This window comes from Cariama cristata, unplaced genomic scaffold (genome assembly GCF_000690535.1).
Source record: "Cariama cristata isolate BGI_N322 unplaced genomic scaffold, ASM69053v1 scaffold1365, whole genome shotgun sequence".
Classification (NCBI taxonomy): domain Eukaryota; kingdom Metazoa; phylum Chordata; class Aves; order Cariamiformes; family Cariamidae; genus Cariama; species Cariama cristata.
Genome location: NW_009618037.1, coordinates 33,304 through 55,046, shown reverse-complemented (window position 1 = coordinate 55,046; position 21,743 = coordinate 33,304). Strand labels below are relative to the sequence as shown.

Below are 21,743 nucleotides of genomic sequence, written 5' to 3'. Positions count from 1 at the left end.
GAATCAGGATTCACTAGTTCTGAAATCATGGATTAAAGCTGAGGCTATCAGTAATTCTGGCAGTAAGGTGAGAATGTAAAAGTATTTCTGGAACAGATTTAACAGCAGTCCCAACTACTGCCTCTTCAATCCTAGCTTCTGAAAAGGCAGCAAGTGGCAAATACAAACCATTAAAACCTTTAAATATTGACTGTTAATGTTTCTTTTCACAGCAAAGACATATAATTTTTCCGTTTTAGCACAAAGAACAACCATAAAAAGGGAAGTTGTTCTCAAAAAAACCCAGTAACAGCTTCAGACATTAACATTTGAAGCACTTACAGAGATACAGACAGCCTCATAATTTATTCTAAATTTTGTCGTAATTAAGTCTAACAAGTTGACATTTCTCTTGTATCAGAATCCAATCCAAACAGAAAAAGGAAGGATGTCCTTCCTTAACTCAACAATTTTTGGCAAAAGCATCACAGCCTAAACCAAGGAGAGAAGTGTTTTGGTAGCCTGACTACTTTGATGAATCAACCAGACAGCACCAGGGAAAGCATGCACACCCTGGAACCATTATTTGAACACAGGCTTACATAAGCACACAGTCTTGTTCTCTTTTTGTGCTTTTCTTAAAATAAATATAATGTTTTGAGTAGAATATGATCTAGCTTAGTGTTGATAAAGACATGCGTATATAAGAACAGGTTTAAAAAAAGCAACCCAAATCATCTTTTAACTTTAGCTTTGTTATTTTATCTTATTACTCAAGTATAAATGAAAGCATTGCTTGATTTCAAGGTGCATTCACCATAGTATAAAGTACACATACATTTATAATCACACTGCTCAATCACTAAACAGTTTTATTGTTTATTGCTTCCATGTAGACAGTAAGTTTTAAATTTTTTGTAAGACATGTAGCTTTGATCTGTATAGGAGGTAAAAATGAGGTAGTCTTTCCAGAAAAAAGCAGCATTGCATGAATTAGAGGAGAGATACAAGGTTACACTAGGGAGGTCTTCCAGTGTATCTGTAATTAGGAAGTGTGGAACACTTAAATAAAGGTTAAAAAAAAAAAATCAGTCTATTCTTGCTGCTATCTTGTATTAATTGCTTTTTTGGTGTCAGACTTCTGGAAGTGAATTATCTCTCAGAATGCTAAGAAAAAAATGGAAAATAAAGTGAAATATTGCTGTAGATAAGAATGGGTAAGGATGTGTGCATCCTGTTTATTGGTCCCCTTGTTAACATGAAACATGCATGGTCACATCCTTTTTTGGACTTCTGTGTACTCAAAATGAAAGTAGCTATGTTCCAGCTAGGGTAAATGCTCCGTAACAGCTGGATGGGATTACTTTATGCTTTGAACATACCTGGAATTTACGATAGTTTTATGACACTGCACATATTTTAGAGAAGCCAGGAGGATTCTCCTCTCTCTGCAAAATGCAGCACTTGGCACTGTACTCTGAATCAGTATGTCAGATCCTGAGCAAAGCTAACACATGATCAAATTTCGAGTATTTTGTGCATGTTCATCTGAAAACTAAAAGGTGATTTGCTCCTCTTTTATCTAAATGCTTAAAAACCCCCTCTCTTATCTTAAAAGAGCAACTCTTCTCTTCCATAGTTTAGGGATCTGTTCAGCCCTGGATATAATTAAACTAACTTAGTGGGTGCAATACTGTCTAGACTGAACAGGCTCTACATGAAAGTTAATACAGAACCTGCCTGCTGTTAGTTCTGCAATGACCTTCTGCAGATCACCATTCTCCAAACCTAAGCTTCAAGGAGAAATTCTGCTTGCAAACAACATTCAGACAGCATGTATATTAAAAGCAACAATATACTAAGAGAAAAAGCCATACAGTTTGTTATATTAGTAAGAATTTCTCTTATTTTCATTGGCTATTTTAATCTTTTTTTTTTTGAGATACTCTTTAAAAAAATACCAGATTTATAACACAGTTAAATATTGTTTAACAACTACATTTCAAGAAATCTATTCATTTATTCCCTTCCAAATTTGCTTGAATAAATCAAGAAAACTTCACAATAAAGTAATTTATTATAGTGTTTTAACAGGGTTAGGTATTAGCTTGTTTATCATAACACATTTACAAAAGAGGAAGTCTTAAGTTACCTTTAAAAATTTCGCCATGTGGAACCATGTATTTGTCAGAGGTGGAAAGCACAGTTTGGCTTTAATGTCTGTGAATGTGTGCGAAGGGCTTTAAATAAAATCCTTTCACTATAATGGGCTGAAATTAGAGCTTCACCACACTATCATCTTTGAATTATTTAGCATTCACAAAATTTCAAGCTTCTAAAGCAGAGATACTTAAGACTTTTAATCAAAAGCTTGGAAGTAATTTCCTAGAGGGGACAGGAGAGCAGAAGTTATTCTTCTTCCATTTTACTTAAGCAGACAAAAAAAAAATACTAGTTATACCAAGCAATTACATAGCACTGTATTCTCCACAAGTATCTTGTGAATAAAGGAAACCTTCTACGGACCTTGGTGTGGGTTTTGTTGTGGGGTTTTTTTTTGTTTGGTTTGTTGGTGTTTTTTTTTCTTCTTTAGTATTTTCAACACACAGAATAAAAAGCAGCTCAAGAACTACAGCTGGCCTACAAAGAGAACAATGGTCAATTGTATGCTGCTGCTGCTTATTAATAAGGGTAAGCCAACTACATCATACCTTCTTTTTAACATTTTAAGCGACTGGCAGCTCACCTATAACTCTGTACACTTCAAACAAAATTTCTGAAATTAAGATTTGTATCTGGCTATCTCTATGATTACTATTTATTAGTCCATGTATAAACGAGAAATTCAAATATTCTCCAATATCCAGTGCAAAATATAATCCCAGAAATGAAATATAAAACAATACCAGGAGCAAACATGTCTCTGTTAGAAATGGGGCTTTAACTCAATGTGCATGGTTCCATCTTCTCTATGAAACACCAACAGCTGAAATAATTTTCTATAAATATTTTACATACACCTATGCATAAAACCTACAGCTGTGACACATCACCTCCAAGTGAGAGGCAGAAAACAAGACCAACAAAGTGATCGCTGTTGGCAACTGATCAAGTAGTAAACACATTCCATGTTGGCAAAGACATATTTGAAAAATACTAGCTTACAGGGCTGAGTTTTACTTAAATATTGGTAGTCTAATTAATTTGCATTAGAAACAAATTGATATAATATGAATAGGACAAAATTAACAAAAGAATTATCCTGAAACAAAACCTTCTAAGACTTCCTTTTTATTTTTCTTGTTTCCAGATCTTCCAGGTAATTTTAGAACTTGTTACTGACTCAATTTGCAAGTATTTTTCCTTTAACTTGTTATATTTGGAACTAAATAAATAATAGCTAACACTTATTTAAATTGGTAAGAGGATAGAAGTTGGTGAGGAGATACAAAGCGGATCTACTGCTATTCCTTCAGAGGAAAAGGCTGGGATATTTAGGACTCCTCTGTTCTGCGTGGCTCACGCAGCGGCTCAGGGGCAGAAGATGGCTGATCAGTCGGCATCCAGGTAGCTCTAAAAAGCATGTGCTGGCTCTTGCCCAGATGCTAAGCCAAACAAAAGCAAACAGTGGTATAGAAGAAAAGTAGAAGTTAGAATGATGGGAAACACTGGAGATAAAAGGGAACTGTGGCAGAGTGAAAGACACTGGGAGGAGCTGGAGGTAAGAAAAGGTACTCTGTCAATATTTGGGTGATGGAAGGAGGAAGAGAGCTACTGTACCTTAAGTAGGATTGAATGAGGAAGGGAGATGTTCATTATTCTGATGCTTGTTTACTGCTTCTCAGTTTTGAATTCATATAGTTTTAAAATAAAATTAAAACTAAGCAAAGCTTCAATTTTAAAAAAAAAAAAAAAAAAAGTCCTTATCTGGTATTGATAACCTTGAGGTGCCAGAAAGCTGGATAAGCACTACTCCCAACAAATACAATGCTAGATATGTTTAAAACATTAGAACACCACTAACATGGTGTTCAACCAGAACTGAATTTCAGGGGATGCTGAAAATAATCAAATTCTGTACAACGAAGAAATGAAAAATGAGTGTGCCTAAAGCAAAAGACATTCTTCTCCAAAAACTAACTTAATATAAATGTCTGATAGTATCTTACTCTTTCAAAAGAAGGCATGCATCGGTTCTAAAGATGCTACATGCTATGGTTTCTCAGTAGCAACACAAGCAGAGAACCATATGAAGCAAGTACAGTAAGTCTCAAAACCTATTCTTCTACTAGCGTAAAACTCAAGTAATTATAAGCAGTAATCTATATAAACAAATGCATGCTCTTGCATGTGCACACAACTACAGAATACAAAGTTTGGAATACTTTCCATTACTTTTCCTAACCAGATAAGGAAACTGTCAAATTCATCTTTCATTTCAAGACAATACAGGAAAATATTTTTGCATTCAGTTTTAGAGGATTTATAAAGAAATACAACATCCTGCTTTTTTTAAAATGTGGGGAAGGAGAAAGGCTTGTTCCACAAAGAAGCTTATCCTCAGAAATAGCACAGTTTAGTACTAGACGTGCCACAGGAAGAGGGGGGAGGGCTTATATCACAAGCCTGTCCATTGTACTGAAAAATGACTTTTCCTATGGATGGGCGATCATCCTGTTATGTGGCTCTCAACTTCCTCCTGCATTGTGAGTCTCAAGTCATGGAAAGAGTAAAGTTCTTAAACTGAGGATTGTGTTGGGAACTCCAAACACTTTCAATACAAGTTAACCAAACAAATACATCATGGTCAGACTATTAACATCCTGGTTTAGTTTGCTGAAGCCACTATTCTTTTGAAAAAATAATGTAATCAGGAGAACTCTGGATAGTTATCTTGTTAGTTCTTTTGGCTTCTGATAACATTTGGACTAACTGAAAAAAAAGGTCTGGAACCTCAGTAGAAAGCCAAGTTCAAAATGCAAGACAATGCGACCACAAAACAAACTGTCTAAATAGAGACTAAATGGGAGCACATTGAGAGATCCAAAAAACCCCTACACTAATTACCTATCAAAAAATATCTCTGAAATCTGAGAAATGGTACTCTAACTGCATTTGGGAAACATTAATTTAAACCTTAAGTTACTAAAGTTTCAGTTACAGTTTCAAAAGTGCAATCTGTAAGAGGCTGTTTTAAAGTGCCTCAATAGGAGGTCAGCTGCCCCCTTAAGAAAAAAGCTATTATCGACATGGAGCAAAGTGACTAAAGAGCTATTAATGTTAGTTAGGTTAGGACTCGTAGCATGTGTTCCAAGAAGAGAGTACAGTACATACCAGTGCCATTGCAATCTATGCAGTCAACTGTGGAGCAGCCTCCTTTATGCCATTGGCAGATTCTAATGTGTTGCAGCTAGAAGTATGCTACGTTAAACAGCTCTGCAGTTACCTGATATCCTTCTGTTTTTTTCTGGCACCACTTCAGCAAGGCGTTTCTCTTGGATCCTCCATATTCTCTTGCTAGGGCAGACAAGGGATCTTTCCTCTCTTCCCTAGGAACAAGGCAGAAGCGCAACTTAGAGCTCGTTAACATATCTTTTGCAACAGAAATACATATTGTAAAAGCTTAAAACACAGGACAAATTAATGCCACAGTGAAAGTAGTAGGGGTACAGCACTACTGACTGAAAAACGGAATACACAGAAATACCTGCAAAGACTTGAGAGTTATTTTGGAGTAATTCTTTCATTAGCAAATCATCCTTTTTTTTTCCTTTAAATTAAACTTTATTTTCTAGGTCTTTCAATCTTAAGGATACTTTTTCTAAGAGTTCAGAAAATTAAACTCACAGCATGCTAAGTTCCAGCTCAAACCATTAAGTTAACTGAAGTGACTTTATTTTGTATTTCGAAAGAGAATAAACTGATGCTATCTCTTTCGCATCTCATGGCTGATTACAAATGTCACCTTGAAACAAGTTTGCATGTTAGCAGCATGGCGTTATTAACAGAAGATTTGCCTGAGATCTGGAATTCTTAAAAAAGAGGGGGAAATTTAACTAGGCGGGTCTGCCAGTTGATATACTGGCACAATAAAGCTATCAATGAATTTCACTTCCAGTCTGTCAAGCTATCTTAAGTAATTTTTTCTTTAAGGAAAGACTGGAGAAGAAAAGAATGACCATATCCAAGTTGGCCATTTTTTCACAAGTCTTACATTACAAGCATCTCAGGCTTCAGAAATGAGTGCTTAGCTTAAAAAAAAATACATATTATAGAGGTTAATACTTTTGTAGTGGCCTAGTCATGTGATCCAGTATTTCTATAGGTTGTCTAGTGAAGAATCTTTGCCAAAAAGATTATGTATTACACTATGACGGAGCTTAGTTGCTGTGTGTAAAGTGTGCCAGTAGTTTTTCTTGTTTTTAATAATTTCCATTTGGAAAATTAAAATAAGATAGCTATCAATGAATTTATACTGCAAAGATTTGCTCATCTGCCATTTTTTGAAGAGTTCTATACAGATGTAAGCAAGATTCTCACAACATCCACAAACATGATACCCTAAGTTACTCCTTTTGGATATTTCCGAAAGGACATACAGACTGCACACATTCACTCTCAAATCTTCAACTCCTTGTTCTTTACAACCCATTTTGTGACTAGAAAGAGGGGTGGAACGTGGAAACACATAGTATTTTCAGTGGATTCTCTGCTGCAAATTTACAGGTAGCAATCCTCCAGGTCCTGCTAGGGGAAAAGAAAGCATCCAGGGAATGTGGATTTCTTCACGCATGTGTGCTACCAACAGAACACCAGAGACTGTTCCACATATCGGTGTCTGTCACTCAACGCATAAAAGGAGAGAACATGTGCCAACATACAACAAAATGTTCTAAGGCACTAATCTTATGTATATGTACTACAATTTGCTTGGCCAGTCTTCACTGCAATACAGATGGCAAGATCTCAAAGTCGCTTAGAAAGAGATAGCATTTGAAACATCCATGAAAATATGTGCACAGCAGAACAATAAACAGGAAACAGTAAGCGCCTTTCAGCATTAAAGAGAGCAGTATGAGCCTTCAAACCTAACTGCTAATCTCAGAGAGATTTAACATGACAAGGAAGCCGCTAGTTGTATATTTTAAATATGAAATAAATTACCTGAATATGTTACTGTATCTAAACTTCATAGGCAACACAGAGCCAGAATTATGTTGCAAGAAATTCCGTACTTCAGTTCTTAAATCAGTACATATTCAACAACCCAATCTGGTGTATTTTTTTCATTGGTAATTGAAACAAATAACAATGGGATTGCATTTTCAATCTAAAATGAAGTCTATGCAACACTACGAGAACTTTTAGAGCAGAGATTTGGGACAACTTACGAGAACTCAAATTAAAAGCTCTTTATGCTAAACATACTGTTTAGCCATGAGGGAGCTGTACAGCCTGTTCTCAAATTCCAGTAAGAGCACATGGTTTATATCAGGTTCTCATAGTTATGAAAACACTGTCGAAGAAAATAAATTAGTGTAAGTTGTATGGAGACAATGAGAAATGGTTTGACATATAAATCTTACAAGTTAGTATATTAGGTTAACTGTATTCCAAATCAAAGAGCCCATGAAGTTTCAACTAGAACACGGAACAGTAAACTGCAAGTATTTGTCTTAGTGAACTATAGCAATAACTGTTTATTTTGCAATAACTTTCAGACAAAGGTAGAGGAAAAAAGAGAAACCTGATCACATAACAAACTGAAGTCCAGCAGTGACATTCTGAGAGCTCCAAAGAGCGTGCTCATCGCTGCACACCCACTGCTGCAGATTCCACTACTAAGTCTTCTTGTAGTGCTAAGCATTACAGTGAATGGTTGGGTGACACAGTAATGATATCATAATTACAACTGTACAGTTTTACCATGAAATGCCACAGTATTTGCTACAGTCTGCAGGCTGCCATCGATGCAATTTTATACATTACCAGTTCAAAGTTCATATACAGGTGCTTTAGTCCTTTTTAAAATTCTTATTTCTGGATGTACTTGGTCTAAATTTAGGTGCTAACACACACAATATTAATTGCTGCTGGTAAAGTACCCACAGATCCAAACACAATTTAATTTCTGCACAGCGAAAGGAGAGCAGCACTGAGGCATGCCTCAGCTGATTTCAGGGAAATAATTTTCAATAGCACCCACAGCTGTAAATAACTTCACAATTCTATAATGTAATTATTACATATTGTAAATATCTCATAACATTAAGGTTTTAATATTTCTGCTGTACAAAAGCTTTGTCAGGAAGCTGTGCGTTAAACGGTCTTGAGAAACTCATTTAACCTTTGTCTGCCAGTTTCCCAATCTATGAAGCAGGGCTAAGCACATACTTCACTTGCATAACACGAGGCTTAAATACTTTGAAGTCCTTTGACTGAGAATGCTACAGGTAAGAAAAGTTTCAAATTTATCACAGACTTATCTTTTTATCTTACTAATGAAAGGGGGTTGCCTGGCCATTTGTTACTTAGACTTGCATTATGATGTCATCTGTGGGACAAATAACCCCAGCCCATTCACTCATGGCTATTTAGAAGACATGGTAGTGTCTGGAATTAAGACCTAGTCATCCTGCTTTTTGTCTTCAGCTGCAATTACAAAAGTTAAGGTTTATCATGTGGTCTCCCTGGGACCAAGCCACTCTGAAAGATTTGTTCAACATGCCGTACGTTCATTTCTTGAGTTTGGCTTACAGTATTTTGAACTGATACGATGCTATTATTTAGTAACATCACTTCGCTTGGTTTTCTAGCGGAGCATAAAATTTTGGTATTAACCTCATAAGCTCTAAAAAGCCTAACTTCTGGTCTAACTTTTACAACATATACTGAGCTGCAGAAAACCTTTTCTGAAGCTCTCAAAGATTACTGAAGATCATTATTGTATGAGTGACAATAGAGCCTGCAGACTCAGTGCCAATACTATGTACTAGATACATGCAAACAGAACGCTATGAAATGAACACATTTCAGTGCACCACAAAAAAAGGTTTTTACCTTATTCGACTTCTGGTTGTAGGGGTGACTGATGCCGTGGGAGAAGATGAGAGGGACAGCTGTGGTGAGGTGGTACCCATTGCCATGAGAGATGCTGGAGATGCTCCATCAGTTGCACTGATATCCCGCTTGATTTCTTCACTACTTCTTCGAGAGACTAAGTGTGAAAATGCCGATATATTTATAATTTGCAAACATAAAAACTTTACAACTTCTTCTTGCTCTCTGACATGCATTAGTTCAGAAACCACGCATAGAAACCTATATCCAATACTAGGCTTCAACATTTTTCTCGATACTTTCCACTTAGGAAAGATCAAGGATCTAGACTGCATTACCAACATTTATGATCAAGCCTGTATCTTGAAGCAAAGAAAATTTGATTAATGTATCTTAAATGGAATATCACTATTTCCATTTGAAGGATTTAATGAATGAGAAGGAATTTTAACACCAAATCATTTAATTTTCTCTAGTCCATGTAGTTACATTGCTAAGCTTCAAACAGTTAAAAAAAAAGAAAACCAAAACAGTATAGAGATGACAGCTGCTTTATTTCCACTTAATTTTAATCAAGAATTGGCATGTACATGATGCTCTGAACATTAATTAAATATCAACAAGAAGTATATCAAATATTGACCTGAGACCATTCAGCCACATTCCACAGAGTTTGCTTCATTTTATCAAAGGACAAACAATTTTTCTTTCTAATGCAAGCACAAGCATTATACTCTGTAAAACCAAATTTGGTATGGTTATGTTTTCTCTACATGGAAGAGTTTCCAGTTAAAAGTACGAGGTTTGCCTTTTATACTATGTATAAAATTTGCACATTTGTTTGTGCAAATCAAGTGCACAACCCTCCATATATATCAGAGACTTACTTTCTAATAACTTGGGGCAAGTACATTAATTTATAAATACCAGACACAAGAAGTTGGGAAAAAACCTTCTGGTGCATTTTTTATTTATTTAGGACAAATCAAAATGATCTGAAACACATTCTCTTCTTGAAACCATTTACTCAAAAATATAGTAGATTTAAAAAAATATTTCTCTCAAATTAGTTCTGCCTAGTTTATAGAAAGTATCATTTTCACAGTATCACACTATTTGTGCTTTAAATCTTAAAAGATTTGTTTTTAAAAGCCCTTGCTGATACTGAGATGTCAGACTGATAGTAAACTAACACTCCACATAAACTTCTATTGCAGCAGGTCTATTTTTTAAAAATCTAAAGTTAACATCAAATGTGCAGCAACCACGATGAGTAATACTGAAGAATATTTGTAGGTTCTGTCAGTTACAAAATGGACTATTTTAAAATGGTTCACTACAAACGCTCTTTTGTCCTCCCGAATGGGTAGGAGTTTTGCCAGGTAATATGCAAAAACATTATATGCATTACATAATGTATAATGATGCTTTTGTTACCTAAAAAGAACAATCTTCCTATTTTAAATAATTGAAAATAATTCTTTCCACAAACAAAAATGAAATTGCTTAATTAGAGAAGGGTAATATGCTTCTCTGCCTCACTCACTTAAAAAAGTCCCAAAATCCTACATCCAAGCAGCAAAAAGTAACAGCCAGGAACAGCTTCTTTCCTCACATATACCTTGCACACCAAAATTATTTGTAATACAAGGAAAGATGACACAGAAGTCAACTGTTAGGTGCATGATTCATACTCCTCCATCTGGTACGTTGGTGCAAGTCTATGTATCTCTTCTGTTTCACTTGATGCAATAAAATGGAATACTATTTTACCACTGGACGTTAGTTTATTTCCCCAAATATTTCAATAGAAAACTTGAACACTGAAAAATAAGCTATTCCAAATATCCAAATGGAGGTTTTTTGACAAGAGCTTGATGGTCTGAAGACCAAAGTTATCTCTTGACAAAGTAAAGCAGATCTGTAAGTACAGCGTTGAAATGAGAGTACCTAATTTTACTAATCATCTATAAAACGTGATATTACCAGAAATAGATTTGGCACTTTCCATAGCAGGTACTCTTGGCAAAGACGCTGGCCTGCTGGTAGAAGATGTTCTCAACAAATGTTCTGGACAAAGAAAAAGAAGAGAAAACATCATTAACGAAGATTCCAGTTAAATGTAAGACATTTAGGTATGAGTCATGAATATTGTCTACCAATTAGGCTGTTTTAGTGAGAGCAACTGATTTTACCCGTATGAAAGAGAAGGCCTAAATTTACTCATTGCCAGTGAAGTTCACTATGAATACATCATGACCTTCTTAATCCTTTTTCTCTAAGACCTCTTACTAATCCATTTGCCCTGGTCTATAAAAAAATGAATTGTGAAACCAAAAGGCTGAGCAAGGAATCCCCATTTAGCATATGGCCAAAAATATTCAGTATGTCATTCACAATGTGGATTGGTAAAGCAGATTGCTTTGTCCCTCATGTGATTCCACCACACCCCCCCTTTTGTTTGTTGGGTTGGTTTTTTTTACACGTTAAATGAAAACATGAGGTTTTTTTAACTCTTCCATGCAGTGGGTTCTAAAAGGTGCCTTTACATATTGTATGGGAAGAATCAGTTCTGCCTACTGCCAATGAGTAAAAGAAACTACAACAAAATTCATTTTCTGTAGCATCAAATCAAAACAATTTCCTATTATTGAAGAAATATTCCTTCAAATAAAACCTTTAGAATGTAAACAAAAGGTTTACATACTCCTACGTAGAAACACTTAGAAGGCAGTAATTTGAACACATAAATCATGAAAATGAAGAATGAGGATTAAAAAAGTGAAACCCCATTCATTAGTTGAAAATTCGATATAAGAAACATACATTGCTACAAAGATACTCTAAAAATAGATATGGTTGTAAACAGGAATTCTGTCTGGCACACTCTATTGGAATGCAGTCTTGCTTCTGCATTAACTGACTATAATGAAAACGCAACACCTATGTAAAGCATACCACTCATTTTCTGTTTAAGCTTATGTCTACCAATGAACTCTGTAACAATTAAAGAATCCTAAACTATCTTCTTGGAAAGGCATTTCAATATTCCTAAAAATACCAAAGTTTCTAAAATTAAAACTCCAGCTGCATTGTACAAATAAGCTCAATATGCATTCAACAAAAGCAAGAAGGAAATCTGGCACATACAGACTATTATGAAGTGCTACCAAAAAAAACTCCAACCCTTTAGAAAGCATCAGACCTCAGGAATACCAATTTGAGAGGAAATACTCAGCCTGGAGTCATATGGGGATTATCTTGAGAAACATCTACCAAAAAAAAAAAACCAACCTAAAGCAGGCATAAATCAGAGAGCTACACCCAACACATGATAGCCATTCATTCTCACAGGAAGAGCACATTGTAAACAGTGTTTTGAGAGACAAAACAAAGTTCACAGAACAGGGAAATATTGGGAAACAGATAAATCAACACTTAATTTAATTCCATTCAATTTTTCATCTGGCTCCTGAAGATTCAGTACTTAGTAAGTTTATATTTTGTTATTCACATGCAATGCAATGCCAACCATCATCCTTGTTTCATTTTGGGGGGGCGAGGGGGACCTGCAACAACACAATACATAATGTAACCCCAGAGGTGTGTATTTTTAATACCTGGAAGACAGCTGCAAGACATGTCCCTGAAATCATCTTATCTTGATTTTGCAAGTGATTTCAATTTATGCACACATTAAAAACTGTCAGGATAATGCTGAGTTATAAGCATGCAAACATGCTTTTGTTGAAAATTCAAAAAAGCATAGTATGATATGCCACCATGTGTGATGAAACAGAAGTAATAAAAACTTGAATGCCAGATATTCTATGAAAATATTTTGATAATAAGAAGTATGGAATATGATAATGCTATAAATTATATAAATTTTAAAAAAGTATTAATAGCATTGCTAAAAACAAAGTTTGAATGAACTTGAATAAATACCTTGAACAGGGATTTCAGCATAGCTCGGTCTTTTGTCTGTCAGTGTAGCAAGGGGTTTTGAAGCTGAGATCGGTCCACTTATAGAATGCCTCTGAAATGCAAAAATACTTGTGTCAAACATAATTTGAAGGTAAAAAAACCAAATATGGAATTGCAGAATCAGTTTTAGAAACTCAGATATGACATTATTACTGATTTAAAAGAAATAAAAAAAATAAAGGAATCTTTAAAAATACTCGGTGAAAAAGGGTGTGTCCTCTTTACAGGTTGCTTTTGCCAATCTGAATACATATCTACACACACACTATGCATTGATATTGTAACATTTACATCTTTAAACTGAAACCTACTCCTCAAGCCAATGTTGCAAATTAAGGTTGTGAATTCTCTTGCAGTTTTTGTATTAATTTTCACCTTATTTTATATTTTGTTTATACAAACCTGTTCTGGTTAAACTTCAAGTGTTTCTCTACAACCCCCTATATTTAGCCAAGATTTTAGTGCTTGATTTGTGTTATTAACATATGCTGTTACAGCTTTGTGCCTTTTCCTAGAAAATCAGGATAATGGTGTATCAAGTGTAATGACACAAACTACCCTTTGATAAGAAAAACCCTACTGAAAAAACTATTTTTTACTCAGAATGTCAAGAGCTTTTGTTACCACCTATTTAACTGAGATGCTCTGTAAACAACTGGAGAGAGATATCAAATATGTAACAAAATAAAAATATAATTCTTTTTTTCTTTCTCAGGTCACTTTAATTTCTGTTCTGCTCTAAACCAGCAACAAATAGAATTTTTTCTTTCCAAGTTTTATGTAAAATATTTAGCAATGCATGGCTTCTGGCAGCTTAAAGTGCAAGTACATGATCACAGACTGGATTTAGTAACGACTGGATAGCACCGAAATAAGCATTTTGGTATCACACAAATGAACTATACAATGCAATAATTACCCTCACAGTTACTGAAACTCATATTCAGTTGCTGAAGACTCAGGGAAGACTGTCCACAATTATTTTTTTTTAATTAATCATTTCAAAGGACTATTGCAAACTCTAGTACACGCTTTATTCACCCTGTCCTTTCCATTAGATTCCAATATTTAATCATAATCAGTCCAGTAATGTGTTTATCCTGAAAACTCTTTCAGCTGTCCCTCTGGCCCAAGATCAGATGAGAAGGTTAAATGAGCCTTATCTTCATAAGATAACAAAGGTTATGTGTTTCTCGTGCCAAATCATATAGGCAAGACAGATAAATCCAAAACTGTGATAAAAAAAGACAACGGTATATACTTTGCAGCATCCTGTAGCACAGGCAGGATTACAGGGCTACTTATTCATCATTTGGAGTCGAACTAGAGTTATGTTTTTGTGCTAGAAATTAAACGGAGAAAACAACTGCCAATATATAGCATGAAGAATTTAATCACTTTATATATCAGAAGTCCTGCACATACACTACGAAGATTATTCCTTTAAAACATGCAAGTGAAAGTGACTGCAATTGTGAGCCATGCACAGAAGTGCCTAGAACAGCTTCCCATAAGAGCTGGTATTTCAAACTTGCATTACCTTTAAAGTTCAATTCACTCATTTAGGAAAATTTTTTTTTTTTTTTAAAAGGTAAAGGACAAGGTCTGTACCAAAGTGAGAGTCATTTTGTTCCACCCCCAACTCTCCCTCAAGGAAACAGCTACAATAGCTAGATAATGAGGTTAAAAGAAAAAGATTTCAGTTTGGTTGGCTTTGGGATTGTCATTACAAAGCCAGGGTAGTACAGAACTTCAGCCAGGAAACAAAGGTATGTACAGAGCAGGCATAGTGCTGGATAATCATATATCTTTATCACTTTTCCAGCTTCCGGATATCACTTAAAAACAAACATCCTTTATGGATATTGTCAGAAAGCGGTCATATTACCCAACTGATAACTTGCTGTGTAGTGGTCTTGTCTCCTTGTTATAAAACGAACTGTTTGTCTTTTTGCTCCTGTTGACACTGCACACAGGGCTTACTTTCACTGTTGCTAGCTCCTTATTGTATATCTTACTATTACAACTACCAGTAGTAATAGAGTGACTAATACGTTGCAAATTAGAGAAAAATAAACCAACTAATGTTTATCCAGTTCCACTTGGCATCATCTACATAGTAGTAGTAGTGCACAAGTCCCTTGGAGAATAATTTCTCCTGAAACATTTTACAAGTGTTAGAAACTTTTCTGCCTGACTGAGCTTTTGCTGAATTTGCAGATCAGCCATTCCTCATTTCACTTACAAAACAAAACACATCTGATGTGCAAACACACACATATGGATATTACCAATCCCTTTATAAATACCTTTTTTTCTTCAACTAGAAATACCTTCTAAAATTCAATTAACTGCTAAACACCATTTGTCCTTTACACTAGTGTTCAAACTCCTCAACACTAAATGAAAAGATCGAAAGTTTGGAGGAATCACGTGCTTTTGAGGCTATCCATGGAGGCTACTAATAGGACATAAATTACTAAAGATGCTTTGCAATCTGTGGTCCTCTTATTCATCCTACATTGGGGTCTAGAAGAAAATGCTAGAAACTTTAAGGACTAGTTTCAATGTGATGTATGAAGAAAATTGTTCACCGAGTTAAATAACATGTTTCCACATAGTAGTCTGTATAACGTAATTACAGTAACAGATAAAGGTAAAGATGCTAAGATCATCAACAATTACTTTCTCACAGCCATTCCTAGTTTGAAGACATAGTTTCTGCTAGCTACCTATGACTCCTTTCAGATTATTTTTTTTTTGGTAAGATGAGTAACTACTCCAGAAGAGGAACCAGCACACAGGTGAGACAAAAAAAAGTAAAGGAGAACAAACACCTGACACTTCAAATTCGAGACGGAACTATGGCAGGATGAACTAACCCCTTGAACTCCAAATATTTTGCTTCTGACTCTTCATCCTTTTGTCTGTTATTGGCTATGGAAGGAAACAGGACCTTCAACCACTATCCAGGTACCTATTCCTGATCACTTTGCACTTCAGTACGTACTTCATTAAGTACTTCATGCCAATGCACCTACACATGGTAATTTCAGAACAAGCACAGTTCTTCACGTATTAAGTAGTTAAGAAATGGAAGTCTTTGACATTGAATTGCTTGGAGCCTGAATGTTTATGTGCTCAAAGCAAAGCAGAACATTCAGTGGCGACCAGTAAATCTGAAACCATATCTACTTCAGAGAGTCCTCCAGCTACAAGTCAGAAAAAGAAGGTACTTGCGGAAAGCAGCAGATATGCTTCCCTGTCCTTATATTCCTCCCTAGGCATCTGCTTTGGTCACTCTCAGTCACATACCAGACCAGTTAAGCTTTGGGCTAACACAGCAGGGTTGTTTTTACATTCTGAAGAGCATTCTCTTCATACCTCTCTTCCTAAATTGTTTTGCAGTATTGCTAAGCGCTATGGTAAATAACAGCTATGTTCCACTGCCAGAAAGGGTTTTGTTTGTTTGTTTGTCTTCGGTTGCAAAAATGTATCTCCTTAGATGTATCTTCAGATACATATTACTGTAAAGAAAAACAAAGCAAACAAAAACTCTCTAAGACTGAGGAAATTGATGACACAGTCCAACACAAAAATGAAGTGATATGCATAATTCAGAGAGGGCACATGTTGATGCATCTGTACTTGGAGAATTTTTTTTGCAACCAATCCATCTTATCATAACATCAAAATTGTGCCAGTTTCTCAGTAGGTGCCCATGTAAACGTTTCCCCTGTGATAGCATTTAAAAGCAACTGAGATTAATGACAATAAGCATTGCAACACCCATACAGAGATCAATGCCTCCATCTTTACTCAAGACCTTAAACCATGGATGACTTCTATAAGGTGGGAGCCATAGGGCAACTCACACAGTGACTACTTACTAAAATCTTGCTTTTCAATTGCAAAAGAGCAAAAATCACAGACATAAAATATAAAAAAATCGCATAGAACACAACAGTAGAAAACAAGGTAGTAATATGAAAACAAAGAAAGGGAAAAGATGATCAAAATTGGGTTTGAACCCAACCCCCTTCTCTCCCAAGCAGAAATATTCTTTAAATGCAATTTACATAATTTGAGGTCACAAACCCCAGTTGCCTTCTAGATAATTACAAATACTTTCAAGAAAAAGTACCTTGAAAAATAGATCTTCAAAAAGACAATAGAAGCTCTTTTCATTTACACTCCCTCCCCTTTGTTTTTCAGGCAATGTTTCCCACTAATGAGTATGCAGCTGTTAATGACTTGGTTTTATACAAGAAGTTGAATACAAAAGTCAAGTAATTCCGGCAGCTCGAGAACATCAAACAAGAACTATAAACCTGAGCAGGTTTGCAGTATTCTAAGAGATTACGTTGGTTCATGCTTAATTTACAGGTAAATAAAGTGAAATAAGCCTTAGGCTTCATCAAAAAGTCTTCTGCCTGCCAAAGCTCTGGTCTAGCCTTTTAGAATATGAGATTAAGTCTGTCTCTTCCTACAAGAGCACAGAAATAATCAGAAATATAAAGACAGATCAATAGGAACAAAGCATCTGCCAGAGAACTTGTCACATTTAAGTACTTTACAAAACTCTTGTCAAGAGTGACTGAGCCACAGGAAGTAGCAGAAGCTCTCACAAAAACCATTTAATTCTTTCTTTTTGCTTTGAAGCTATTTGTTTCATGAAATTCACTCTTAAACGAATAAAAGTTGCACCAGTCTGAGCACAGGAGAACAGTCAGTCTGTTCCAGATACTATTCCTTGAGCACTAAAAGCCAATATGGATTCTTCAGTTCACACAGAGAGGATTTATTACCAAAACATTATGATGACCTACACTAAAAATCAAGTTTTCATACTTCTGGTTAGCAATCTCTTGAAAGCAACAGGAGAATTACTGATATTAAAGGAGTAAAACATATAGTACATTATTTGATTTTTCTTTGTGAATCTGGTCTCATCTGCTTTGACCTTAAACTTGTTGGCTTTTGCCAAAATCTCACTTCACACAGCTAGTGAGATAATAAAACCAGCAATGATCTATAAAGCTGAGCATTAGACCACTGATGATGCAATCTTAGTGTACCCAGGCTCCTGTAGCAGCTGAACAAATGGACAAAGCTTCAGAGGGGACAGAACAAAATACAGTGCAATCACCAACTGTCCAAACTCTCAGTCAGTACAAAATGAACAAAGATAATCAACTCACAATTATTTCATTCCTCTCTGGTCAGGTCTGATATCGAAAGCCCATGCAACATGGGATACATTTATACTGATGATTGCTGACAGATTCTGCACAGATCTCAGTCCATTGCCCGAAGGGCTTTACTGCTGTTTCTGTGTCAGGCACAGGACTAAGAACTGACAAACAGCAACTCTAAAACTAAGGAATCTAGATAAAATTTTCCTCCCATGCTTCTCATAGCACAGGAATAGTAATGGTTGAGAATATTTACAAAGAACTTCCAAATTATGCTAAATCTTGTATTTAGAAGATGGTTCTCAGTGAAAGACTCTTTTGTTAAACTGAACATTCTAGTAATTACTTACTTGAAGCAACATATTATCATTATTTCCCCAAAAAAGACAGCCAATATTTATGTATTACCACCTGCAGTTTCACATGTTCTTCTTTGCAAAGAAGGATTAAGTGCAGTCATAAAACACCTACCTGCATAGGGGATACAGCAGCAGCTGGGGGAGTTTTCATGGGACTTGGGCTCAGGGGAGTGCGAGGAATTGTGGCAGCAGCAGGGCTTGGAACTAGTAGAAACACAGAAAGAAAGCCATTGTGAGCACTGCACTGTTTTGCAGTGAAACAGGAGACTGGCTCTTATAGCAAACTCTTGCCTTCTACTTTACATTACTAGTTTTACAAGATCACATCTTTCAGAAATTCAATTAGTAACCGACTGCAAAATCATTTAAAAGTATGCCTACACATTTACTCCTCTGTAATTACATTCATTTTCTGTCTTGAATATATCACCCACAGTAAAAACATAAGTTTACTGGGGGTTGACAAGGCTAAGGTGCAGGATACTATTACCCTGGCAGATGTAAAATGATGACATTATTAGCTCTCTGATCTCCAGATAACAAGAGATGGCAGCAGGCTCCTGGGCCTGCCAGTAAGACAAGAAAATTAACCTATATCATCTGGTTTTCCTTTCTAGTTTCCAATCAAAGTCCACAGATACTAGGTATTATATCCCTGAAATTTTGGGATTAAACAAGTAACATTTTTATAAATGTACAAAAATAGACAAATACCGAATTGGTGAATCAGTCATCTGATTATCTAACAGCAGGATTAGACATGAATGCTGAGGAAGAAGGCAGATATTAGCTTGAAATAAAAGACTGAAAAGAAGGGAGAGGGGATTTATCATTTCATCAAACTAACTCTGGCAAGAAAGCATCTTTATCCAATAACAGATTAAAAAAAATTTCTAAAATAACACTAGAAAAGGAAAAAACTGTAAATACCTATGAACAAAGAGAACAAATGTGGAAATAGAACCATTTACAAAATCATCAAATAATACAGAGATGCTGCTATACCTTAATAAATTTTCAGGTTATAAGCCATTAAAAGTAAATTTGCCATGCACCGTACAGTATGGTAAGTCTCTGGTAGGTAACAAAGTCTACTTCAGGCCAAGCTTTTTTACATCAGAGACTTACAGGGACATTATTGCAAATGAAACTCAAAACCCAAAGACCTGGCAATGCAAATATTTTAATCTCAAAGTCAGAATTATAGTAATGTCCATTGTCTCAACAGTGAGATCCTTTTCATTTTAGAAAATATTCCCTATATCTTTTAATAGGTGATACAGGCTGGACCTTATTTTTAACTTTCATCGCACTTTGAATATAAGAATATAAGTCATTAAAAGAAACAAACTCAGTTGTAGCTACTACATGCCTTTTAGAATGCTTAATTTGGCACATTAAGTTAACATTTTAATAGTCAGGCTGAAATCAGCTGTGCTTCTAGCTATAATTATGTGTGTAATATGTGTTTATGTATTCTAATATGCAGGAGCATTGAATCAAAGCATCTAGCATATGAGTCATTTGCAACGCAACAGTAAAGAAAAAAAGAAAGACGATAAAAAAAGGATGCTTGCACTTAACTGCAGTGAACGATGTGTTGTGCAATCTAGTTTAGGTTGAGTTTGTTTCAGCCATTGCTTATAGGTCATGACAGTACAGTAAAATAACTTACCTTTGAATTAGCTAAGCTATTAGAAGTGTGCATGTCAAAATATGCAAAATCATAACTTGGTACAGCTACACTGGTTGAAAATAACTACCTTGGGAGGCACTGTCAAATGACTTGATGAGTGTTTTTACAGTAGGAGTTGGCTCTGAGGAGGTGGATGATCTGCGACTTAGGCCCATTCCTTGTCTCAGAGCTGCCAAATCTCTCTCTACAGCATTCATGTAATTGTACACTCGACCACGTTCCTCTTCCTGCCTGAAATCAATATGCAGCCCATTTAAGGCATTTAAAAAACATTTTAACATGTAAAGTCTTAAAAAAATCAACACAAATTTGAAGCTAGATTAAAATCTATGGTCCAAACTGGTCATTATATTAACCTAGTTTTCTTTCCACTGTAATTTAGAAATAGATTATCAACCTAAATTATCACTGTAAGTTCTTACTATTTGTCAGCAAGAGAGCTTAAGCACCAAGTGAAAAGTCTATCAAATCAATACTTGATTTAAGGCTTAATTCCTGCTCTTCTCTCCCTGTCCCCAACACATACACATGGATGGAAAAAATTGAGCCTTAAGGATTTCACCATTTCACATGAAAATAATCATCTCAGAGGGGAGAATTTGCATAAACACCTGCATAAACAGAAAATAATTTAAATGAACACTAAGGAGGTAAGAATACATTTCTGGCATACATCTTTAGGCAGCATATGAATCAGTTTTTAAAAAAATTATTTTTAGTACAGAAAATTTATGGTGGTTATTGTATTCAGTGTCACTCATAGGACAAGAATTGTTTGAAGTAACCTCTTTTCTATAGTCTGCAATAATTAAACATTGACTGAGTTCTGCTTCAGACACTGTAAGAGACTTTCCTAACACCTTCCCTCCAATATTGTAGCTACACCACTTCCAAGAAATTTGATTCAGTTGCTTCTTTGGTCTTTGTCTGCAGTGAACCAAATGTCAAAAGATGTTTGTGTATAGGTAATTATAAATATACTGACCAGAATCAGCAAGCCAGTTCTACTTTCAAAAGTGCAACTGTAACCTCAAAGGTTCACTTGCAAGCAGTAATTGAACAATTACAATTCTGGCTGAAATGTATTAGTAAGAATTGTTAATATTACTTAGTTTGGTGATCTTACTTCAGATAAGATGCCTTACACCCACCACTCACCTATCCAGATAATTTTCCATTTTCAGTGTAACCAGACTGCTCTTCCTACCATCAGCTTTTCCCCAAGTTCCACAGCCTGCATTGTTTCATATCCTACTGAATGCTGGGTTAAGTGTAATGTATCCTATAAAATGCCCATCCATGTGGAAAAAATTGTTTAATGTATGCACATCACAAACATCGTTACTGTAATTGCCACCTATATGTGTATTCAATCCCTAGAGACAACGTAGTCAGGATTCAAATGGTGCTGTCCAAGATGTTCCTATTCTATGAATTTGAAGATGTTAAGACTTCTGAAAGTCACAT

The 21,743-nt window shown here is 35.5% G+C and overlaps 1 protein-coding gene across 5 annotated transcripts in view; it reads right to left on the bottom strand.

Moving 5' to 3' along the window:
• The window catches only part of SPECC1L (sperm antigen with calponin homology and coiled-coil domains 1-like), a 50,192-nt gene that overhangs the window by 9,856 nt on the left and 18,593 nt on the right, over positions 1-21,743 (bottom strand). For 2 of the 5 annotated variants that reach the window (XM_009700702.1, XM_009700701.1), the window contains exons 7-12: positions 20,344-20,507; positions 18,693-18,784; positions 12,988-13,078; positions 11,026-11,109; positions 9,040-9,196; positions 5,426-5,528 (exon numbers count right to left, since the gene is read on the bottom strand). In XM_009700702.1, coding sequence (XP_009699004.1) covers positions 5,426-5,528; positions 9,040-9,196; positions 11,026-11,109; positions 12,988-13,078; positions 18,693-18,784; positions 20,344-20,507 — 691 coding nt within the window. Of the gene's footprint in view, positions 1-5,425; positions 5,529-9,039; positions 9,197-11,025; positions 11,110-12,987; positions 13,079-18,692; positions 18,785-20,324; positions 20,508-21,743 lie in introns of all 5 variants that reach the window. The other 3 variants (XM_009700699.1, XM_009700700.1, XM_009700698.1) reach the window with 2 other exon arrangements.